At 37.9% G+C, this 21293-nt stretch overlaps 3 protein-coding genes across 7 annotated transcripts in view; all 3 read left to right on the forward strand.

Annotated features, from left to right (window-relative positions):
* The window catches only part of myh11a (myosin, heavy chain 11a, smooth muscle), a 31708-nt gene extending 26389 nt beyond the window's left edge, over positions 1-5319 (forward strand). For 2 of the 3 annotated variants that reach the window (XM_084128969.1, XM_084128971.1), the window contains 5 exons: positions 251-374; positions 593-801; positions 1685-1793; positions 1916-2088; positions 4160-5319. In XM_084128969.1, the coding sequence (XP_083985095.1) occupies positions 251-374; positions 593-801; positions 1685-1793; positions 1916-2088; positions 4160-4304 (760 nt within the window). In that variant the 3' untranslated portion in view covers positions 4305-5319. Of the gene's footprint in view, positions 1-250; positions 375-592; positions 802-1684; positions 1794-1915; positions 2089-2256; positions 2290-4159 lie in introns of all 3 variants that reach the window. The other variant, XM_084128970.1, reaches the window with a different exon arrangement.
* A 799-nt stretch (positions 5320-6118) lies between these two features.
* Positions 6119-10414, forward strand: pglyrp2 (peptidoglycan recognition protein 2). The gene is made up of 5 exons (XM_084129071.1): positions 6119-6368; positions 6665-7516; positions 7613-7823; positions 9221-9515; positions 9622-10414. The coding sequence occupies exons 1-5, from the start codon at positions 6305-6307 to the stop codon at positions 9640-9642; spliced, it is 1443 nt and encodes a 480-aa protein (XP_083985197.1). The 5' UTR covers positions 6119-6304; the 3' UTR covers positions 9643-10414.
* Positions 10366-20349, forward strand: rasal3 (RAS protein activator like 3). 3 transcript variants are annotated; one of them, XM_084129068.1, is made up of 18 exons: positions 10366-11337; positions 11811-11950; positions 12137-12215; positions 14722-14789; positions 14895-14980; positions 15127-15253; positions 15375-15473; positions 15593-16264; positions 16341-16485; positions 16577-16721; positions 16940-17176; positions 17344-17545; positions 17683-17774; positions 18679-18949; positions 19087-19197; positions 19368-19558; positions 19644-19728; positions 19841-20349. In XM_084129068.1, the coding sequence occupies exons 1-18, from the start codon at positions 10791-10793 to the stop codon at positions 19928-19930; spliced, it is 3387 nt and encodes a 1128-aa protein (XP_083985194.1). In that variant the 5' UTR covers positions 10366-10790; the 3' UTR covers positions 19931-20349. The 3 variants fall into 3 exon arrangements, with proteins under 3 accessions (XP_083985194.1, XP_083985195.1, XP_083985196.1); XM_084129069.1 differs by having other exon boundaries at positions 10393-11337; positions 18682-18949; XM_084129070.1 differs by lacking the exons at positions 10366-11337; positions 11811-11950; positions 12137-12215 and adding an exon at positions 12972-13182.
* Positions 20350-21293: the final 944 nt, after the last annotated feature.

Here is a 21293-nt window from a genome sequence, read left to right on the forward strand (position 1 = left end):
ATCCTGTGGAATTTATTTTGATACTCTGATAGACTGACTTCCGTTGGAATATGTGGTTCACTGTTACAATTAATAGTAGACATACTTTAGTGTGACTGTTTGTATGGGAACAGAGTGTAGTTCTGGATTTCTAGAAATATATCACTTTTTAGACATACCAGCACAGATTGTGTAGCGAAACATTAAGGCAAAAATGTGCTCTAAGCACATTCTGATTTAAACTAATGTGTGGCTTGACTGAACCTCAAAGGTCTGCGCTGTCTGACGAGAAGAGACGGTTAGAAGCGAAGATTCAACAGCTGGAGGAAGAGCTGGAGGAGGAGCAGGGCAATATGGAGATGCTCAATGACAGGCTGAGGAAGAGCGTCCAGCAGGTACATGTATTATATTATGGAGCCATGACCATCTGTGGCAGATATCAAGAAACGTATGATACATTTTGATTTCAAAATATATTATACATAAATCACATATTAAATTAAGGTGTACAATATGTAGGCATAAACACTCATCAATGGAAATGCCATTTCAATGACTTTGTAATTTGTATGAAAACCGCGTCATTTGCTCAGCTGTTTTCTACATCCTTCAGGTCGACCAGCTAACCAACGAGCTCCAGGCCGAACGCACCACATCCCAAAAGAACGAGAGCGCCAAACAGTTGATGGAGAGACAGAATAAAGAGCTGAAAGCTAAACTCCTGGAGATGGAGAACCAAGTTAAATCCAAATTTAAGTCCTCAATTACTGCTCTTGAGGCCAAAGTGGCACAATTGGAGGAACAACTTGAGCAGGAGAGCAGGCAAGTAGTTCATTCTAAAGCTCCCCAAGGGGGAGCAGAGAACGGTTAATAGAAATGAAAAAGATTTCACACATTCAGTTTTTGTGAGGAAAAATATGTATTCATCTTTCCCTCATTCATAAATTGTTTGTACATGTGTTTAATGGTTGTGGCATTTTTTTCTACAAATATTTATTTTGAAAAGTGCTATACAAATTTAATTAGATTTAAAATGCCTATCAAATATTCTGTTACTGGGGTTATACACTCAAATTTTTAAAGGATTTTTTACAATGTAAATGTTTTCCAGATAATATTTTAATAATTAGTTTTGACATCAATACACAAATAAATAAACAATAAATCAATAAACAAAAAGCCTTTAACATTTTTTCAATAATAAGTATTATATTATATACTTTAACCCTTCATATTAACATAACATACTTAAACCACCAAGTAATATATTCATATACTACCACCAATAAGATATTTATGAAAGAAATACTCTTTGTTAAAAAATTGAAATAATAATAATAAATCAATAAATACAAAAATTAATACAGCAGATGAAGACATTTATAATGTTACAAAAAATAAATAAATGCTGTTCTTTTAAACTTGCTATTAATCATCAGTCCTAAAAAAAAAGTTTCCACAAAAATATTAAGCAGCAAAACTGTTTTCAACATTGATAAGAAATTTTTCTTGAGCAGCAAATCAGCATATTAGAATGATTTCTGAAGGATCACATGACACTGAAGACTGGAGTCATGATGCTGAAAATTCAGCTTTGCCATCACAAGAATAAATTAAAAACGGTAGTGCATGAAGATCTCCGGAAGGCCAACTGAAAAAAAAACTGCTTTTGAAAACTGATTTTTTTTTTTTTTTTCTAATGCAGAGAAAAGCAGAACACAGCGAAGGCGGTTCGCCAGAAGGACAAGAAACTGAAGGATTTTATGACCCAAGTGGAGGATGAACGAAAACAAGCAGAACAATACAAAGACCAGGTTAGCCATACAGCAGCTATACTCTGTCCTCTTTCCCCATAAAATGTAGAGATCATACCTACAGTCAAAAGGAAAATTATCTTATAACTGTGCTTGGCCTGAAAAGTGTTTGTTTTTCACAGGCGGATAAGGCGAATGCTCGCGTCAAACAGTTGAAGAGGCAGTTGGAAGAGAGCGAGGAGGAGTCCCAGCGAATCACTGCGGCCCGCAGGAAGCTTCAGAGAGAGCTGGATGAGGCCACAGAGACCAATGATGCCATGAGCCGTGAGGTCAATACCCTCAAGAGCAAACTCAGGTACGTAGAGCGCTCTAAAGACATGGCGTCTAATGTCAAAGTGGTTGAGCACAACAGGAAGTAGTGAAATGGGTAATGAATACACTTTTAGAGTCAGTGCTTGTTAGCGCAGCCCAAATCCCTTCCTTTTATAAACTGCAAAACGAAGATTGTCTATCTCTGTTGCAGAGGCAATCCTGAACCCACACAGTGACTATGCAGGTACCTCTGTGCTCAAAATTTGACACAGAAGATGTACTCTTCACAAATCTTTCCTTTTACTTGTCACAAACATATTTCTTGCTTGCAAGAGTGAAATATGGTTTATTACATATATTTTAACAATCGTAGAGACTGTTTAAGCAATAGTGGATAAGTAGTAATGTTAGTTTACTGAAAAATCTCAATTCTGTCATCATTTACTCGCCCTCATGTCGTTCCAAACCCAAAAGCCTTTCGTTCATCATCAAAACACAAATGAAGATCCCTCTTGGAATGACATATTTTCTCTTCTCTGATGCCGTGTTTACTGGTGTGAGGGCGGGACAACCTGTCACTCACATGAGATCGACCAATAGCAAACCACAACAACCCAATCAATTCCCGATAGACTAAATCGAATTTCGCCCTACATTTTGTCTTCTGCGAGAAGCTGTTATACACACATATATCACTCGGATATATGTTACTACAGGGAAGAAAAGACTATCGCAACAATAAGCATACTTGTGTGACATGTGAAAACAAACCTTTTTGGTTTTCTCACATCAAGCATGCACATTTGAGCGTTGATGTTTATATGTGAATAAATAAAATCTGTTCATCATATAAAGTGATCATCCCTGGATTAAACCGCTCAATTTATATAGATTACTTAAACAACGGAAACAATTTATTGACCAAATCAGCATCCATGACCAGAACTGTCCATTTTATAATTATAAACGTAATACTATGTATTAGGTATTAATTGTTTATTAATGCTTCCATGATTAATGGTCCCTCCTCTAAATCCTAATTTTAATGCACTTGATGGAAAGCTCATTCTTGCACAGTCTTCTTTTTAATATTTATCAGACTAGCATATTACACCATATTTCCCTCTTCTGTCTCAAAGCATGGTTCAGTTTTCCGAACCAACCTCATTTAGCCTGTTTACAGGTTTACGAATGAGGTTTTAACACTGCCTTTAACCTTAACAAATCTTAACTGATATCTCAGTGATACAATTTCCACTGTAAAGGATGCTTGTGGCTGAATTCTGGCGACTTACCTATACATTAGGATGCTGGTATAGAAGTGACTTATTGCTTTTTCTCACATATGAACTGTTACTGAAATTCTTAACATCTTTTAAATCAAGGCCTCTTTGATTAATATATTTTGTGCAATATTCTTTTAATAATAAAGCATTTCTCAAACCTGGGTGTGTGGCCCTCCAGGGGGCCTTGAGTAAATTTCTCCTTATTTTTCAAATAGAGAGAAATATTCTCAAATTGTATTTGAAATATATAGGGTGGCTCAGTGGGTTGCACTAAGGTTGCATGATTAATCAAAATAAAATTGAAATCACAATATGTCTTATTGCAATTATCAAATTGCGAAAGGATGTGATTTAATGAAATAAACATACGTTCTGCGTGTTTCATAGTGAAGCGCAGCACTGTGTTCTTACTCACAAGCAGCTCATCCGCCAGTTTTCATGTTGTCCTCATGTTGGCATGGGAGCACTTTGGGTGCTCTAGAGTTTGGATGGATGGATGGATGGATTGGATGGATTGGATGGATGGATGGATGGATAAAAATTATATATTAAGCTTCAACACTACCAAATTGAGCATGTTGGGAGTCATGTACGAATGCTGTAGATCACACTTCAGGATAGTTCACTGGAAGTTCTGCAAAATAAAAACCTTTTTTTTTTTTTTAAAGTTCAATCACATTGACTTCTTGTGGGCTTCCTGTGAACAGTTTGGGATTATGAATTTGGTTCCTTGGGTCAAAATGGTTTGAGAAACTTAACTTGCTGCTTAAGGGCTAACCTACATTGAAAGTTGTGTGTTTAATGCTAAGATTTGCTGTAATTTTTCAGGCGAGGAAATGAACCATCATCCTTCACCACCTCAACGAGGCGCTCTGGAGGTGGTGGCAGACGGGGAATGATTGACAGCTCTGATGCTGCAGAGGATGATGCGGACATGCAGAGTGACTACAACGGAACCAAATCTACTGAATAAATGCCTCTTACCATGCTGTCCAAACATGGTATTCTTATCCTCTTATCAAAGAACCACAATTTTATTTTGCAAAGGTCATTATTTAGATCATAATTAAGTTTCGTTTGACTGCAACAAAGCACTGCTGTTCGACCAGGCATTCGCCCCATACACGATTCAATAGTTTTTTTTGTTATTATTATTGTTATATAATTTACCACAACCCCCAATTTTACATTGACCTCTGTGGCTGCAAATATGCTCATATTCCAGTATAGCACCATGAGACTATGTATTCTTTTTTCAGGCTCTTTAATTATTCTTAAACATCTGAATGAAACCTGGTGGTCCCAACACCTAGTTTTTACCCTCGCTCAGATCTTGGGTAAAAGACCATCTGTATTTTTATGTCTCAAATTTGTATGTCTCAACTGCGGGTAAATGGCTGTTCACTGTTTTGTACTGAATAATTGTCCTTGAATATACTGCACTTTCTCATTTATTTGGTATATATTCCTGCAATGCATACAGCTCAGACAAGTTAGCAACAAAATAGAATTTTGGATGATACTTTGACTGATTTTTTCCAACATTAAAATGATCCAATTTACACATCCTGGATAAAATAAATAAAGGTGTGTGTTGTGCCAGAAGTGTAATTATATATCATGTTACTATTATATTATCATACAGTCAGGTACCTCGGAAAACTGTAATTTTCTATAGCATTTTATGTTCCCTCTGAATGTTTGCTATTAGTATTATATATAAAACAAAAAAATTTAACAGAGAAATATTGTGGTTTTCATTTGAAATGGCACTGAAAGCAAACAAATTCCATCCTGTTGACAGACAATGCCCGTAAAAGACCTTTGAAATTATATAAATGTATACAGTATATAAATTTTATTTGTCTAATAATTTCACTTGGCACAATCTACAGTACATTGGGAATTACATGTCAATGGATTTATTCACTTTTATCTACTTTTATCTATTCATTTGTGAAACCACATGCACATGAAATAAATTCTGGAAAAAAAATCTGGGTTTTTTTTGTGCTTTTTTTTACATGTCAAAATGCCATAAATACTTTAACCTTAAAGGACACCATCATACCTTTAAATAAAACTTATTAAAATATGTTCAAATGCTAAGCATGTTATTTATGACATGCAACTGGGTTAAAAATCATTATTTGCAGCTCAAACAGCACTCAAGGTGTTTCTCAAAACAATGGGAGCTATTATTAACAAATTTAGAAGTGGTACATTATTGGTAGAAAACTTTGGCTAACGTAATAACATAGTATTTCTGCAGTAAATAAAACAGTATTTATACTGTGTATATTGCACATTTTCTGTATACATAGAACATACTACTGTTTAAAGTGTTTATTGAATAATGGCCAGAATTTCACTAAACAAATAGTAGGCAGTAAACAGTATTCATAAGTTACCTATAGTGTTCTAAAACAGCCTTGGTCTTTTTGACAAAACATTTGCTGCTTCTTTAATTTCAATTCTTCTCTTGGCCACAAGAGGGAAGATCTCTTAACTCAGTTTCTTTGCTGTTCTTGTAAATCAACACATTCATTGAAAAATAGTGGCTTCATAGGCTGTTACTAAATACAGACAGTTGTTGCTCGGTCTTCGGATAAATGAATGCACATTCAACTACTTTTTATGCCATTACATTATAAAACAACATCTAGCTTTGACCTTTACCTCCCTCATTTGGTACTCCTCCTTACGCAACAAACAGAACAGCAAATCTGTCAATGCCATCCAAAAATCAATATTTGTAGCTAAATTCAAATTCTGGGGTAGACCTTTACTCACATCAGAGTACACGCATACTGTGACATACCACAAAAACATGTTTATCATGGTGGAATACCACCTGACTGACGCTAAATTGCAGAATTTGGAGTGTCCTGCCTTCGGTGTTTCAGCATAAGTACTCATACACTGCATTCAAATCAAGCACTTAGTACCAAGAAGTAATATTTAGTACTGATAATGACACCTGGAGCACTATGGATTATTACCATGTCTGGGATATGCATAGTCATTCAGAGCTCAGGTATGTAAAAAATAAATGTTCTATTTAATTATATTCAAATTTCCAAGTTATAAATTTGATATAACATTGTTTTCAAGCACTTTAACATTTTGATTTCAGTCAGACTAAAGCAATATTTAGTTTTTTTTTTTCCTGTCCAGTCTGACTAACTGACTAGATAATGTAATTGTTGTTCTGCTTTGTTCAGCATGTATCCATCTTATTTTTTTTAACATACTATAAGAGCAGGCACGGCCATTTTAACTTGAATGTGCAAGGCTTCCCATGTCAGTCGCTTAAAGTTATTATAATTTTAGTTACAGCAGTTCATCTGAGGAACATGGAGAACTTTATTACTGCTGTTACACACTTAGAAGATTTAAACCCAAGACTAAGTCCGCTGGCTTTACTGATGAGTCTACACAAGATTGCAGACCAAAGTGACAATATCACACATGACTTTCTGGGATCATCTGACAACAGAGATGAAATGCACTACAAAAACAACAGCTTTACAGAGCTGCTCAATATAAACCACAATATCTCCAATTTCTTCAACCAAGCCATTCATCATTTCATAACAGATGGTCACGAAGAGAGGGGAGTTGTTCTGACTCCTGATGGCACGACGATTGCCCTTGCTCCCCTCCTTTTAGGTCTTGAATCTGGGCTACGAGCTAATGAATACAGTAACCAGCCTCACGGTTTCTATCTACTCCCACTGGCCAAGAACATAGGCCTGTCATTTCTGCAGTTTCGGAACACAACTCCACCTGAGCAACTTGGGCCGGATGGTTGTTGGGACAATGTATCTGCTCCTATGGTTTTTACTCTCTCAGGCATGCCATCATTGGCCACTGATGCTCTGGTCCATGGTGGAATGGACGGAGCCATACTTGGGAAGCACCTTTCTGTTGTTAACAGCACTGAAATAAACTTAAGCACACTACTGAGGAGCTACTACTCAGCGACTATGGAAGAGTTGGATTATGTCTCAGATACTCTTCTGAGAGGTCGCTATCGCAGACATAATTTTAAAAAGATCACAAATTCATCACTGCTTCAAGAGAAGGTAGCACATGCACTAGATACTCATCAACAACATGGGGACATTGGGATGGAAAGTCTTATAGAAAAGGGAATTAAAGAGTTTGTGCTACGTTACATGGGTAAGTGCAGGTACGTCCAGTTGACCAAATAAACCTGTTTAAACACTGGTGTTTGGTGACAATTGCCATGCTGACAAATGTGTAACCCTCCTTCAGAGTGTCCTGCCATCATTCCTAGATGTATATGGGGAGCAGCGCCACCCCAGGTTCCTCTCGCCCCTCTGTCTCCACCCCTGCAATATCTGTATATTCACCACACAGAGATTCCCAGCAAACCCTGTCTAAACCTTCAGACGTGTTCCGAAAATATGAGGGCAATGCAACATTTCCACCAGAAGGGCCGGGGTTGGTACGACTTAGGCTACAGGTAACATCTGCTTCAGCATGACTCTGTCACATGTGCTCTATTCTGAAACTATACTGCCTACAAAGGTGAGCATCCCAGCATGAAAGCTGTTCCAAACGGTTCTTTGTGAGAAAACAATCCCAGAATACATTGCTATGACGATGAACATTACAAATTGAAATAAACATTTAAACATATTGAGAAATTATATTTTATACATAATACTATATTTTAAAAATCAGAGTATGCAAAGAAATCTATAATATATTTTAAATATTTTATTAATTGGTGGCTCTAACTGTGGCATATATTTAAAATAGTAGGCAGAATACAGGATGTGTTGAGCAAAAAATCACGGAGCAAAAGTAATAGCAAAGTTAGCTTAGCAACATGCTAATGCTAATTGTTATTGTAAGTCGAGTCTCCTCAATGCTTTGAGTGAGGAGTGCTTTTAGAATGATGACAGAGTTGCTGGCTATGTCATTTCAAATCAGTCCCCTATAAAGTTACATTTAAAGGGATAGTTCAACCAAAAATTTTAAATTCATTATTTACTCATATCACCCTCATGTTGTTCCAAACCCATTACGCTATTGTTCATCTTCGAAACACAAATGAAGATCTTTTTGCTGAAATCTGAGAGCTTTCTGTCCCTCCATTGACAGCTACGCAAGTACCACTTTGACGCTTCAAAAAGTTAGTAAAACCAATCCATGTGAATTGAGCGGTTTAGTCCAAATTTTTTCTGAAGAGACGATCGCTTTATATGATGAACAAACCGAATTTAGGTTTTTATTCACATATAAACATTCATCAACTCACACATCAGTTGTGGTAAACGTAAAAGCGTGTAAAAAGCTCAAACTTGTTCGTTTGACGCACGAGAACCAATGAGGTTCATTCTTGTGTCACGCAGCATGTTTGAGCTTCCGCAAGAGTTTTTTTCTCATGCGTCAAGGAGGTTCGATTAAGCTTCTGTTTATGTTCGCTGGTCAATGTTTATATGTGAATAAAAGCCTAAATTAAATCTGTTAATCATATAAAGTGATCTTGTCTCTTCAGAAAATTTTGACTAAACCACTCAATTAATGTGGATTAATTTTTACGATCTCTTTATGAACTTTTTGAAGTGTCAAAGTGGTAGTTGCGTAGCTGTTTATGGAGGGACAGAAAGCTCTCAGATTTAAATCAAAAAGATCTTAATTTGTGTTCCGAAGATGAACGAAAGTTTTACGGATTTGGAACGATCATTTTTGGGTGAACTCCCTTTAAGATCGGATGCTACCTTAGAAGCCAGCAACTGGTCTTGGAACAGCTATAATGTTTATATGCATAAAAATGTAAAATGCTTAAAAGTGGTAAAAGATCACATTCTGGGTCATTTGTATGTATGATGTGTATCTGGCTGTCTCTCCAAGCTTTGTGGTTGGGTCTGATGGCTACATCTACGAAGGTCGAGGTTGGATGTGGTCAGGGGCTCATACTAAGGGACGTAATACCGCTGGGTATGGTGTTGCTTTCATCGGGAAATACAGCACTCATTTACCCTACCATTATGACATGGAGCTTGTGCGCCATCATCTGGTCAAATGTGGAGTGAGCAACGGATTCCTCCAGAAGAATTACACCATTCTGGGACATAGACAAGTAGTAGCCACTGACTGCCCAGGAGATTCCCTGTATTCTGAGATAACCACCTGGGAACACTATAAAGTATGTAGGATTCTGTACTCAAAAATGTTTAATTAACTTCAACATGTAGCCGGAAATATCTGTCATGCTAACACATCAATCCGTGTCTGTTCTATATTTTTCACAGGATACGGATCCTTTAAAGTAACAGTGTGGACATCTGCTGTTACTGACATGAAATGACTTGAAGCCCACTCATTTTTAGTATGAAAAATACATATAATTTAAAATATAATTGTCAAAGTTATAAGGATGACACTGAAATGTAAGGTTATCTGCATAAAACATGACATTAACATTAGTTTGTACATTGGTTGGGAGTCTGTTAATCAAAAACCTTAAAATGTTATGTAAGTGAGAATGACGTGTGCAAAAATAAAGAGCGTGATTTCTAATGTTACACGTTGAATTTTGTATGTGGCAGTTTAAATTCAAGAAAAGGTTGAGCAGATTACTTAGTCTTTACCACGACAGGAAGTGGTTTTCATAGCAGGCCCCAGAGTGAGACAGGAAGTGCTGCTGTTGTGACAGGAAATTTAACCGTCACTGAACAAAACAAGCAGGTATTTTGGTTAAACTGCCAATCTTGTTCATATGTAATCAATAAAATCTAATCTTGATTATGTTACACTAGGATAATTGTAAGTATGTTAGCCGTCACAATCATGCCATTTCAAAATGAAACACTATGTATAGGCCTACAGTAAAAACAAAACAAGATCACATGACAGATTATGCTTTCTTAGAATTTTCATAAATGAGAAGGACATAGAATAGAACATATCAGAAATGCTGCACTTGTTAGGCCAGCCTGGGACACATCCTAATCTCTTAGTATTTATTTAACCTGTGAACCTAACCTGATTTCCCCACCCACAATCTGACTGGCTTCCTGAATGCTGGACGACAAGTACGCACTGAAAAAAAAAAGACTTATACCTACAAGAGCTGGGGATCACAAAGGACTGCATCATTTAAAACAACGAGCACCAATTTATCACAGCCAAAAAAAAAAATATATGGACCATATACTGTGAGTTTAAGAGTACAAGACCTTAGTGAACAGACAGAATTTTGAAATTGATGATGCACAAAACAATCTGAGGAAGTGGCCAATAGGTGAAGTGAGTGGATGATGAGATCCGGAGCACTCGAATTTGAGGAAGATACAAAACGTTTAAAAAACAAATCTAAAACTGGTAAGTGCTGAGGAAGCCATACACTTTGAGGTACGACAAGGAAATTCCATACAAAACATAAGAGTTCACAAAACTGGGTCACAGAGAAGAAGTCTAGATGGGTACGAACAAAGAACAGAGAGCTGAGCAGTCAGAACCACAGATTGAGGAGAACATGGAACTGTCTTCTGAACAAAACAGCCCGGTTGATCAAGACCCACAGCAACCAGAGGATGGCAAGCTACTCAACACGTACAAGTGGCACACGGGAGCCAAGACTGAGACGCCGGCACAGGGGGCTATCGAGAGGCTGGAGAAAGGGGCTTCAAACAAATGGAATAAAATGCAGAGTTGGCGCAAAGCTCTGAGTGAAGATGCTGGGGAAAAGTACTCGACTGCAGCTCGAGGGGCCGAAAGCCCCTCCAAACCAGACAAGCCGGCAACTTCAAGGAAAAACCCTTTCCGCAGAGCTCTTTCAGAGCCACCAGGGTCCCTTCTATCTTCGGTCCTGTCCTCCTCTTCAACATCTGGGTCCTCCAGCGCACAGGCATCAGGGACTACTGTCCAGGACACGACACAGAGGGGTAAAATAAGAAAGTACCTGCAAACGGTCTCACAGAAGTTTAAGAGACCGCGTACACAGGGTACTCATATTGCAGAGCATGGTAAGAGCTTTATATTCAATGATAAATGCCCTAAAAAAACCTAAGCTTAAATAAAGTTGAATCCGTTAAATGATATGAAGGTTTTTGTAGAGTTCTTAGAAAGACAACTTCTGTTGGACAGTGTAAAATTATTTTCTAATCCTGTAAAGAATTGTACATGCAGATGCCACTAAATGGCGCTAAAGAATGAGTGTGCAACAACAGGATGTGCAAGATGGAGATGAAACAATAGACTACAAATTAACTAACACAGAAGCGCTTAACAAGAAACTGTTTTTCTCCTTTGTACCTAAAGAATAATGACCTAAACATGTAATTGGACGTTAATGGGATTACTTATGATGGCTATCATTATTTTAACTAATTAAGCCCTGGTGATGTTGGAACTGGATTACAATTTCATAGCATGTTTTGTCTTTGAAGCTTTTAGGCCATTTAAATTGAAATGTTTCATGTTTACATTTTATGAAAAGACAAAGAAAAGGGTGAGCCTGAGAATGTGGTCCAAGAGCCTGTTCGGCTCTCCTGGGCCCCCCCACAAGACGTTCCAGTTTGGGACATAAGCAACTGTTTTCTTCAAGATGGACAGATCCTTATCCCACGTGAGGAGGAGGTAATGGACAACAGACACATTCAATGATGCCAACAGATGAGACATTATTTAGCAGATTAAGATATTGGATGTACTGTATATGCCCTTAAACTGACCTTGATGTGCCAGTCCAGTTAGTTTGGAAATGCTATTCGACTTAAGGTGAACTTGGTGCCAATATATCACTATCTTTTGAATTTATTTCAGCCTTTGATGAGGGTACGGAACCGGGCCAGCAGTTGTCTCTCCAGCGTCAGTCTCCAGAACATCAGTGGAAGTCACACTGGTCAGTATCACAGAGTTACACTTAAATCAAATTTTAAAAAAAATTTATGAATGTCATTGCGTTAGATACAACATAGCATCTGCAAAAAATGACACTCAACCTTTTCTCAGAACCTCACTTTTCTGATCAAATTTTAATTTTAACCAACTGGTCTCAAGGTCATTTTAGAGGTTCCCCTCAAGTTCACACAGGTGTCCTAAAATATCCTACACCTTGTCGTCTTAATGTATAACAATTTATATTTTTAAATGTATCTATTGATATGATTTCAATCACTGTATCTTTCATATAACATATATACATTTCATATAACAAACTTCATTTTGTGAAATGTTTTGCTAAAAAAAAATTAAGAAAAAGTGTGCAGTGTCATATTTTTATATAAAAAATATTCAAATAAATTCCACTTGGTTTATATGTTATCTTCATACATTTATAAGTGTGGCATAAGGGTTCAAATACCACTATTTAAGCAAAAAAAAAAAAAAAGTGCACAAAAGTTGTATTACTGTATCTTGTGAAGATCATTGTTGGGATTGCAGTACATTTAATTGAAGTAACAGTCTAAAGTTCTCCGTGTCCATGACCATTTAAAAGCTGGAGATGACTTCAAAAGATGAGGTATCATCTGTCCCTATCTAGCCAATGGCTGACTAAAGTAAAGCAAGATAACATATTCACAGAGGAAATGGTTGACGTGGTTATGTTTGCGTGTGCTTGTAAAATTGCTTCCTTTAAGTTTCTGAAGATAGCATCACAACTGGGTGTTCCATACCAAAGGATGACTGAGACTGATGGGGTGTGCTATCTAGCACTCAACATAAGCATGCAGGACCCTCATTTTAATTGTAAAAAAAACAAAACATAAAAGGGCATTTATGAGTATTGCGTTCTGAAAGGAAAACTGATTCTAAGCTACTCCAAAGCATGGGTTTCAGGCGTTGGATTGTATGTGGAGGGGCACTAGGTAAGAAAAAACAAATTAAACTTTGCCTTCTTAAATGAATAAATCAAATTATTTTGCTGGAGAGTATAATGCATGTGAAATACAATCAGCATTAAAACAAATTTAAGGAGACGGCAGAATACAACTGAGTTTAAATTGGTCTTCGTTTTCATTTAATTCAGTTGTTTAGCAAAGCACAAAGATATATTATTTGTACTGCTTTCAAATAGAATAGTTTATTAAATTTATTGTCTTAAGCTGTTACTCTATACATGAAGAGAGTAGATAAGATTACCTATTAAGCAGGGCCTGACCTTTAGTACAGAACTTAATTTTTTTTAAATATAAATCTTGATCTGTATTTAGTAGGAAGAAGAAAAGCCTCCAGTGGAGAAAATATTTGAGCTTATATGGTCATTTAGAGGACCATACTGTGTATATTGTGATGGAACATTTAGAAGCATAAGCCAAATCTGGTTCTGTTAAACTTTTATATTCCATGGCTCCAGAGACGTCATACTACCTAAAGACTCCTAAAAGCCTGTTGAAGGCATCCAAACACCGAATTTAATACCGACTGTATGTGGGAAATACGCTGAGAGCTTTTGTGCTTTTAATACCCACAATTGGTTGTGGCAGATTAGCCATCAGTTTAACAAAACTTAAAGCTTAATTTCTTTTGGGAGTGGTTGCTAATTCAGTTCAGTTTGTTGTAATTTTTAACGTTTTGTTTTTCTTTTCTTTTTTAAGTTACTTAGTGTTGCTTTGAAATGTCAGCTCAAGGGCGTAGATTTGGTTTAAACATTGGGGGGGTTGTAAAATTATTCTGCATATTTTTCATGTGATCATGGTATAAATATTGGGGGGGTTGTAATGCATAGATTTAAATATTGGGGGGGTTATCTCCCCCCTAACCCCCCCACAAACTACGCCCCTGTGTCAGCGTGCAAACTGTCAGACTTCTTTTATATAGCAGACACAAACCGTTAATAGGCTCATTCATTTACACAGCTGCTGCTTTTGTAATTGTGATTTATTCAAGCACCCCTAAGGCCGACACCCATAATCGTGTATGTCCAAAAATTGGGACCACATCCTGTGCATTATACTGCTCATCTGGTCCCCAGCTTTCATAAAGGCACATGGATGATCAAGTAATAGCAAATGTTTTACATAAAAAATTAAATAAGCCCTAGATTTCCGTTCCGTTCTGTATTAACAGAATTCAACTAACAAAGTTACATTTTCTGTTAAACTGGAAATTATTGATCTGATGCACATAAGAAGGAAGGAAATGATATGCTTCCTGTCATGGTTTCAGAATCTGCGATTGCACTGAGATTATCTGTCTTTCTGCACTATATCCCACTAGACTGAAATAAACAGAAAGACATACAGTACATGCACACACAAATGTTCATTTCAATAATTGTATTATGGAACGTTTCAAAAGAAAAGGGACAGACCTTCATCTTCAATGCTCATATTACAAACAAAAGAGGAATACAGTGGCATTAAAGTGATGATCTAATATAGAACGTGTTCTCTTTCTCTCTTTAGAGCTAAATCCAGATCCTGTGGTTCCCCAAAGTGGTACCAAAATAAAAGGGCAAGATGGAGGCGTCAAAGTGAGTATGCATTAGTATGTCTAAGAAATGTGTGCCATATGAATATGCATGCATACATATATTGATTTTTTCCATGCCGCTCTTTTTCTTTCATTCTCATGCTAGAACTTAATCAAGCGCCGCTTACAGGGTGATGATAAACGGAAAAGCAGCACACAGATCAATACTGCAGGACTAAGTGGTGCTGGAAGGTGAAGGATAATTTAAATAATACAGAAAAAGAATGATTTTACCAAAATTCACTCTGTAGTAATGTCTAATATCAATGGGAACAAACATATTATCTGATGGTTTGATATGCTATGCCATTTACCAGTCTTTCACACTTTCTATCAAGGTACGGTTCCAGAGAATCTTTATCCATTCCAGTCAGTGCTGCAAAAAGCCTGGATCTGAGTGCAGACCAGACCACCATCATCAGGCCAGTCCACAGCTCTATTCTAGGGGAAAAGTACTGTTTTCAGGTAGGCCTTGCTGTTGCATATTGATGTGTAAACCATGTTTAAATTTTCCGATCATTGTGTCTATACACAATCCAAACAAATTACTTATTTTCTGGGTATTTCCTTGTCCAACTCACAAAAGGTCATAAACTCAGAGAATAACCACTGCTTTGGGTGCAGTTCAGCTGCAGAAAGAGACCGCTGGATTGAAGACTTGCGTCGTACTGCACATCCAAATAAGGTACCACATATTCTTCAACTTAAATATCCATCCAAATTTGTCATTATTTGTTATTCTAACAGTATTTGTTAGAAATAATGAAAATGGTTTTACTGTCTTAAACTGTCTTGTTCTTTCAGGACAACTGTGAGCGTACTGAAAACTCCCTGAGCCTTTGGGTTAATGAAGCAAAAGACCTTCCCCCAAAGAAGCGATATTATTGTGAGGTCCACCTTGATGGTACACTGTTTGCTCGTACCAGTAGCCGGGCCGTGGGGAAGTCCGTCCAACGCTCCAGTCAAGCAGTTGACGGAGGATCTGGTGCAGCTGGCACAGGTCATGGTGGTGGTGCTGCAGGAGGTTGCCAGATATTCTGGGGCGAATTTTTTGAACTTGACAACTTGCCCCCTGTCACCCAGATCACCCTGCACCTCTTTAGAGAAGAAGACTCCAAGAAGAAGCGCCATTCCAAGGATGACTCTATGCTGCATCCTCTAGGAAGTGTGGCTCTTGCTCTAGCAGACATAAATGGACGGACCTTTCAAGAGAAGTGGTATCCCATCGTTCCCTACAAGCCCCCAGGAACAAGTACAGCAAAGGACCAAATTGGACTTCAGGCTTCACTTCGAGTCAAGGCCAAATTTAAGAACCTGAAAATTCTGCCTATTGAGAGGTACAAGGAATTTGCAGAGTATGTCACAGTGGATTATGTGGGTATGTGCAGCAGCCTGGAGCCTCTTCTTAATGTCCGGGAGAAAGAAGAACTGGCAGGAGCACTTGTTCATGTGCTCCAGAGCATTGGGAAAGCTAAGGTGAGTTGCAACAGCAGTAATTGTAGGACAAGACAGATAAGTTTTTCAAATTTCTGAATGGTTTTTGTTTGTGTAGGAGTTCTTGATTGATCTTGGTAGTGCAGAAGTTCAGCGCTTGGGAGAAAATGAGGCTTTGATTTTCAGGGAGAATACACTGGCCACAAAGGCTATTGATGAATATATGAAATTGGTGGGCCAGAAGTATCTCATAGACACACTTGGTAAGCAATATTCTACTGCATTCCTTCTTATAAAACTCCATGTGTCATTTTATTTACCTCTAATCTCCTATGTAACAATCTTCACCCACAGGCGACTTTATATCCAGACTGTATAGTGGAGGGGAGAACTGCGAGGTAGACCCGCAAAAATGCTCTTCCTCTGATCTACCAATCAACCAGAGACATCTACAGAAGACATGTGGGGATGTTGTAAAGAGAATCACTGACATGCACGAGTAAGATAAACCTAAACGAACACACTCTAAAAAATATACTTGAAAGCGTATTTATTAGCGTATTTTCTGTAGAGAACACATAAGATGACCGAACTGCTGTAATAAACTGTGCATAACAGTAAATAGATTTACCTTGTCCTCTTAATCTAAATAGGTGTCAGAAATCTTCCAATGGATGATTATTTTTAAATGATCGATTCTTTCCTTTCTATAAACAGCTCATTCCCTGCAGAGCTGAATGATATTTTTTCCAGTTGGGTATCAGATTGTGAGGTTCGAGGTCTAACGGACATCGGACACCGTCTCATATCAGCATCTCTGTTTCTTCGATTCTTATGCCCAGCAATCCTCAGTCCATCACTCTTCGGCCTCACCCAACCCTATCCAGAGACAAACACCCTTCGCACTCTCACTTTGACAGCCAAGGTCATTCAAAACCTTGCAAACTTCACCTTGTGAGTCCCATCTCTACAGTCAAATTTGTGGCATATTGCAAATGTATTACAATCTTCCAGTTAACTTACATCAGGTCTTGGATTATATATCCAAAAGGAAATAAAGATTCTGAAAGATTTGTTTCATATATGATCAGCGAGAACCATTTTATCTCAATATCCACCAGGTTTGGCGAAAAGGAAGAGTACATGTTTTTTATGAATGAGTTTCTAGAACAACACTGGGAGCCTATGCGAGGATTTTTACAGAAAGTATCTGATCCAGACAGTGAAATCGCCATGGCTCGATTTGATGGCTATGTAGACCTGCCCCTTCGTCTAGCTGTCCTTCACAACCTCCTGGTGGATATTATCTCTGTAATGAAACAGGTAACAAAACATCAGGTCTGATCTAAGCCTTTGCTGTAATCTTTGTTTAAAAGACTATGGGATTACTGACTTAAAGTTTTACATCTCATTAAACAATGTGCTCATGCTCAAATTTTTATATATATATATATTTGTAGGACCAAATAGACAACCTACAACCCTTGCCTTCAATCCTGAACCAGATCACAGAATTCCTTGATCATGATGCTCAACGGATCCCTGTTAGCAGGTACGGTTATTTTACAATGGGTGTGTCAATCAGCTCCCCAGTATCAGGGCACTGATCAGGGAGTTGGCCATTTGAAGGGGTGTAGCAAAATCCTTCCAGTGCACTGAAACGTTCACTCTCTAAAAAGTCCCACACTGCACCAGAAATCACTATGATCCCTTAACGGAAATTCTGAAGCGCAAAACATAAATCACGCAAGACAAATCACCAACCATAAAGACACGCGATAGAGGTTTTGAAAAAACAAACCGTCATTTAATTATATTTCAGTGAAACCGGTACTCTACCCGCTCTAAGCGGGATTCGAACCAGGGTCTCTGGCATAGGAGGCAGGCGCGCTAACAAGGTACTAACAAGGTAAAGACCGCAGTAGTGAACATAATCTAGCTAACATTTGCGGCTGAAATGTTGGAAGTATATGTAACAATCAAACTATTTATCATAATGTACTTCAAATAACATTTTTTTAAAAATTCAGTAAAATATCAGCTCTGATGTTGCTCATAAATACCAGTAGTGATGTTGTACAACGAGGACGTTATAGATGTCACTAGTGTCCCAATGTGTAGTGAGCCAGGGGCCTTACTGTCCTTACCAGTGCCCGAATTTATGTACTTGATTCACAACCTAGGGAGCTGATTGAGACCCAAAATACCCAAAATAAACAAAATTCGCCTAGGGCAGGGGTGTCCAACTCTGTTCCAGCTGAATTTAATTACCCTGAACCAGCTAATCAAGGTCTTCAGATTCATCACAAACTTCCAGGCAAGTGTGTTGGAGCTGGTTGGAGTTAAACTCTGTAGGACATTAGCCCTCCAAGAGCAGGATTGGACACCTGCAAGGCTTAACAGAAGCTGTATCAAGCTTTAAAATCAATGTTTGTTCAAAATACTTTTACTTACAGCAGTCATGGAACACCAAAGCCTATATACTTACCTCCAAGGGATCTCCCCAAGTACAGTCCATTGCAAAACTCCATGCAGCAGCTTCCTTTAGACTCAAAATCCAACCAAGGCAAAGAACGTCAGCGGAAGCAGGTGCAGCGGGCTTTCAGTGTCCCCAACAGACCATCCCGGCAGCAGCGGCAACCAGTTAAGCGGCAAGCAAGCAATGAAGAGCTACCTACGCAGTGCCCGGACCAAGCTCCCAGTTTGGAAATTACATTACCCAGCAATGTAAGTAAGATTTGTTAAAATTTACCAGACATTTTGCCAGTGATTTGCTTTCGAATATGTATGAATATATATATATATATATATATATATATATATATATATATACATTATTTGATGTGTATTTTGTTTGTGTTTAGCCCATGAAACCCAATAACGGACCAGCAAGAGTATTCTGGGAAATCAAAGATGGCAATGAGCCCCATCAAATAACAGGGCAACAGCAAGAGGACGCAAGCACATTAGATAGGGTGGGTCTACTCTGAATACTCTAGAAGCAACAGGTTTGGACCATCAAGTGTATTTGAATGCATGAACAAAAAATGTTTTACCTCTACTTTGATGTTTATCAGAAATAACTTAGAGGAAATGGTGTAATAAAAAAGCCACAGAATGTTGACAAATTTGTGGTGTGCCATAGCATGCGCAAGAGTTGGCAGAGCTTCGTTTAGGAGTGGAGCAGGTGACAGAGCGCGAGCTGGAGATGGCCAAGCGATTAGAAGACTTCATAGTTGTGAGCCAAGACCAGAATACACAGCTACAGGCAGAGGTTCAGGACCTTCGTAATCTGTTAGCCATCCGTGAGGAACAGCTGGCCAGTGCAACTTTCAGGTAATTTTGGCTTAAAAGAAGTAAAAATTTGTTCATTTGTAAATGCAAATAGGACAACTGAGATCATGTACTTATGTTTGTGTAGACTGGGCGTCATAGAAGAGGAAAGGGAGGAAGACGAAAGAAAGCTGAATGTCGCTGTGGCTGCAGTTGAACGCATGAATGTTTTGGTAAGTAATGTGGTTTTTTCCTCTTTCTAGTTTTACAAATGCACATCATTAATTCAGGCTTGTACTTACGTTATGGCTAAGTTAACACTTGCATTTGTGTGTCTGATAACAGGAGGAGCAGTTTGCTGGGTTGTTGAAAGATGTGCACCAACTCTATGCAGTTAACGCTGATGGCATAAGAAAGACGTACATCAATGCCTGATGTAACATAGAAAGTACTGGTGTGGTGCGTTAAATGATGCCCCTTTGCATAGCTAGAAGCTTTTGTCAGATTTATTTTATTCATTGGTAACAATGCGCTTACATAGCTACCTACCAGTAACAAATAAACCAAATCTTATTATCACTGCAATAATGGATTATAGTAAGAACAAAAACAATTAGCAAATGGGACACCTATTTTTTACACTGCATTTATTCTTGTGTCCTGATCTTCTAGTTAAACATTAAGTATAGACCTGCATAAGACTTTTCTTACACTCTAAAAAATACTGGGTTATGTGGACAAACCCAAACAAAAATTTAACCCAATGGCTGGGTTTGTCCGTATTTGACCCAAAGTTTTTAGAGTGTACCAACTGTTCTGTAGACTTTTCACAAATAAAATGTGTATTAACCAAACCAAGCTGAATCATCGCTGTTATTCTTTTGACTGTAATTGTTGTAAAAAGTAACTGTAATTAGGCCAACTCAAAGCACTGGATACCCTAAAAAATTTTAACTGACGCCTTTCTTGTTAAAGCAATATTCTGGGTTCTGCACAAGATAAACTTACAGGAGTTTGTAGCATAATGTCAATAATCAATGAAACATCCCTTCATTAAGCAATACTTTTCACTACTCATTAACGCCTGTTAACACTGTGACGCAGGGAAGGAGTGAAGAGGGGGTTTTTTTTGTGTGTTTTTTTAATGGATGCAAATGGAAGAGAGGCTTTTGTGAGGAAATAGCTTATAATTTAATGAATCAACAGCCCATCGGCTAATATTCAGCATGTTTGCTCTTAAACATTCATTTTGGATTTATCTATTTTTAGAGGCTACAATGAAAAAAATGCTGTTTAATAAGAGTTTCAGTTCAGTTTACGGCACTACTCATTAATTTCTATGGTATCCCCAAACAGTGATTGACTGTTGCACAACTCTGAACAAAATTCCGAGACATCAAGGATGTAATGTGTTTGGTTATTAAGTAACCAAAGGCACAAGTAACTAAGGCAAGTTAGCCGTTATGCTTTTTCCAATGGTAGAGCCATCCTGGAGAATTCAACTTGTGCATCAGACGTTCAGCCTTACATCCGTAGGCGTGACATCTGAGGCTGAGATACAAGTATTTTTAATGCTATTGTAGCATAAAAAAAAACAACATTTATGGGGCAGTTCATCAAATTTTGATGCTGATTTGAAATATGTAATTTAATGATGAGTTTGGCAAGCAGTTTTTTAAAGATCTCAGGATTCCCCCATTCAAGTAGATAGGACTTGGAATTGGATGCCCAAAATTCCCGAAGTTCCCTCTCTCTAGCAGCAGCAACATGTTTCCTTTAATTTATGTTTTGAGCCTTT

The sequence above is a fragment of the Abramis brama genome (assembly GCF_963993115.1).
Source record: "Abramis brama genome assembly, chromosome: 11".
Lineage (NCBI taxonomy): Eukaryota > Metazoa > Chordata > Actinopteri > Cypriniformes > Leuciscidae > Abramis > Abramis brama.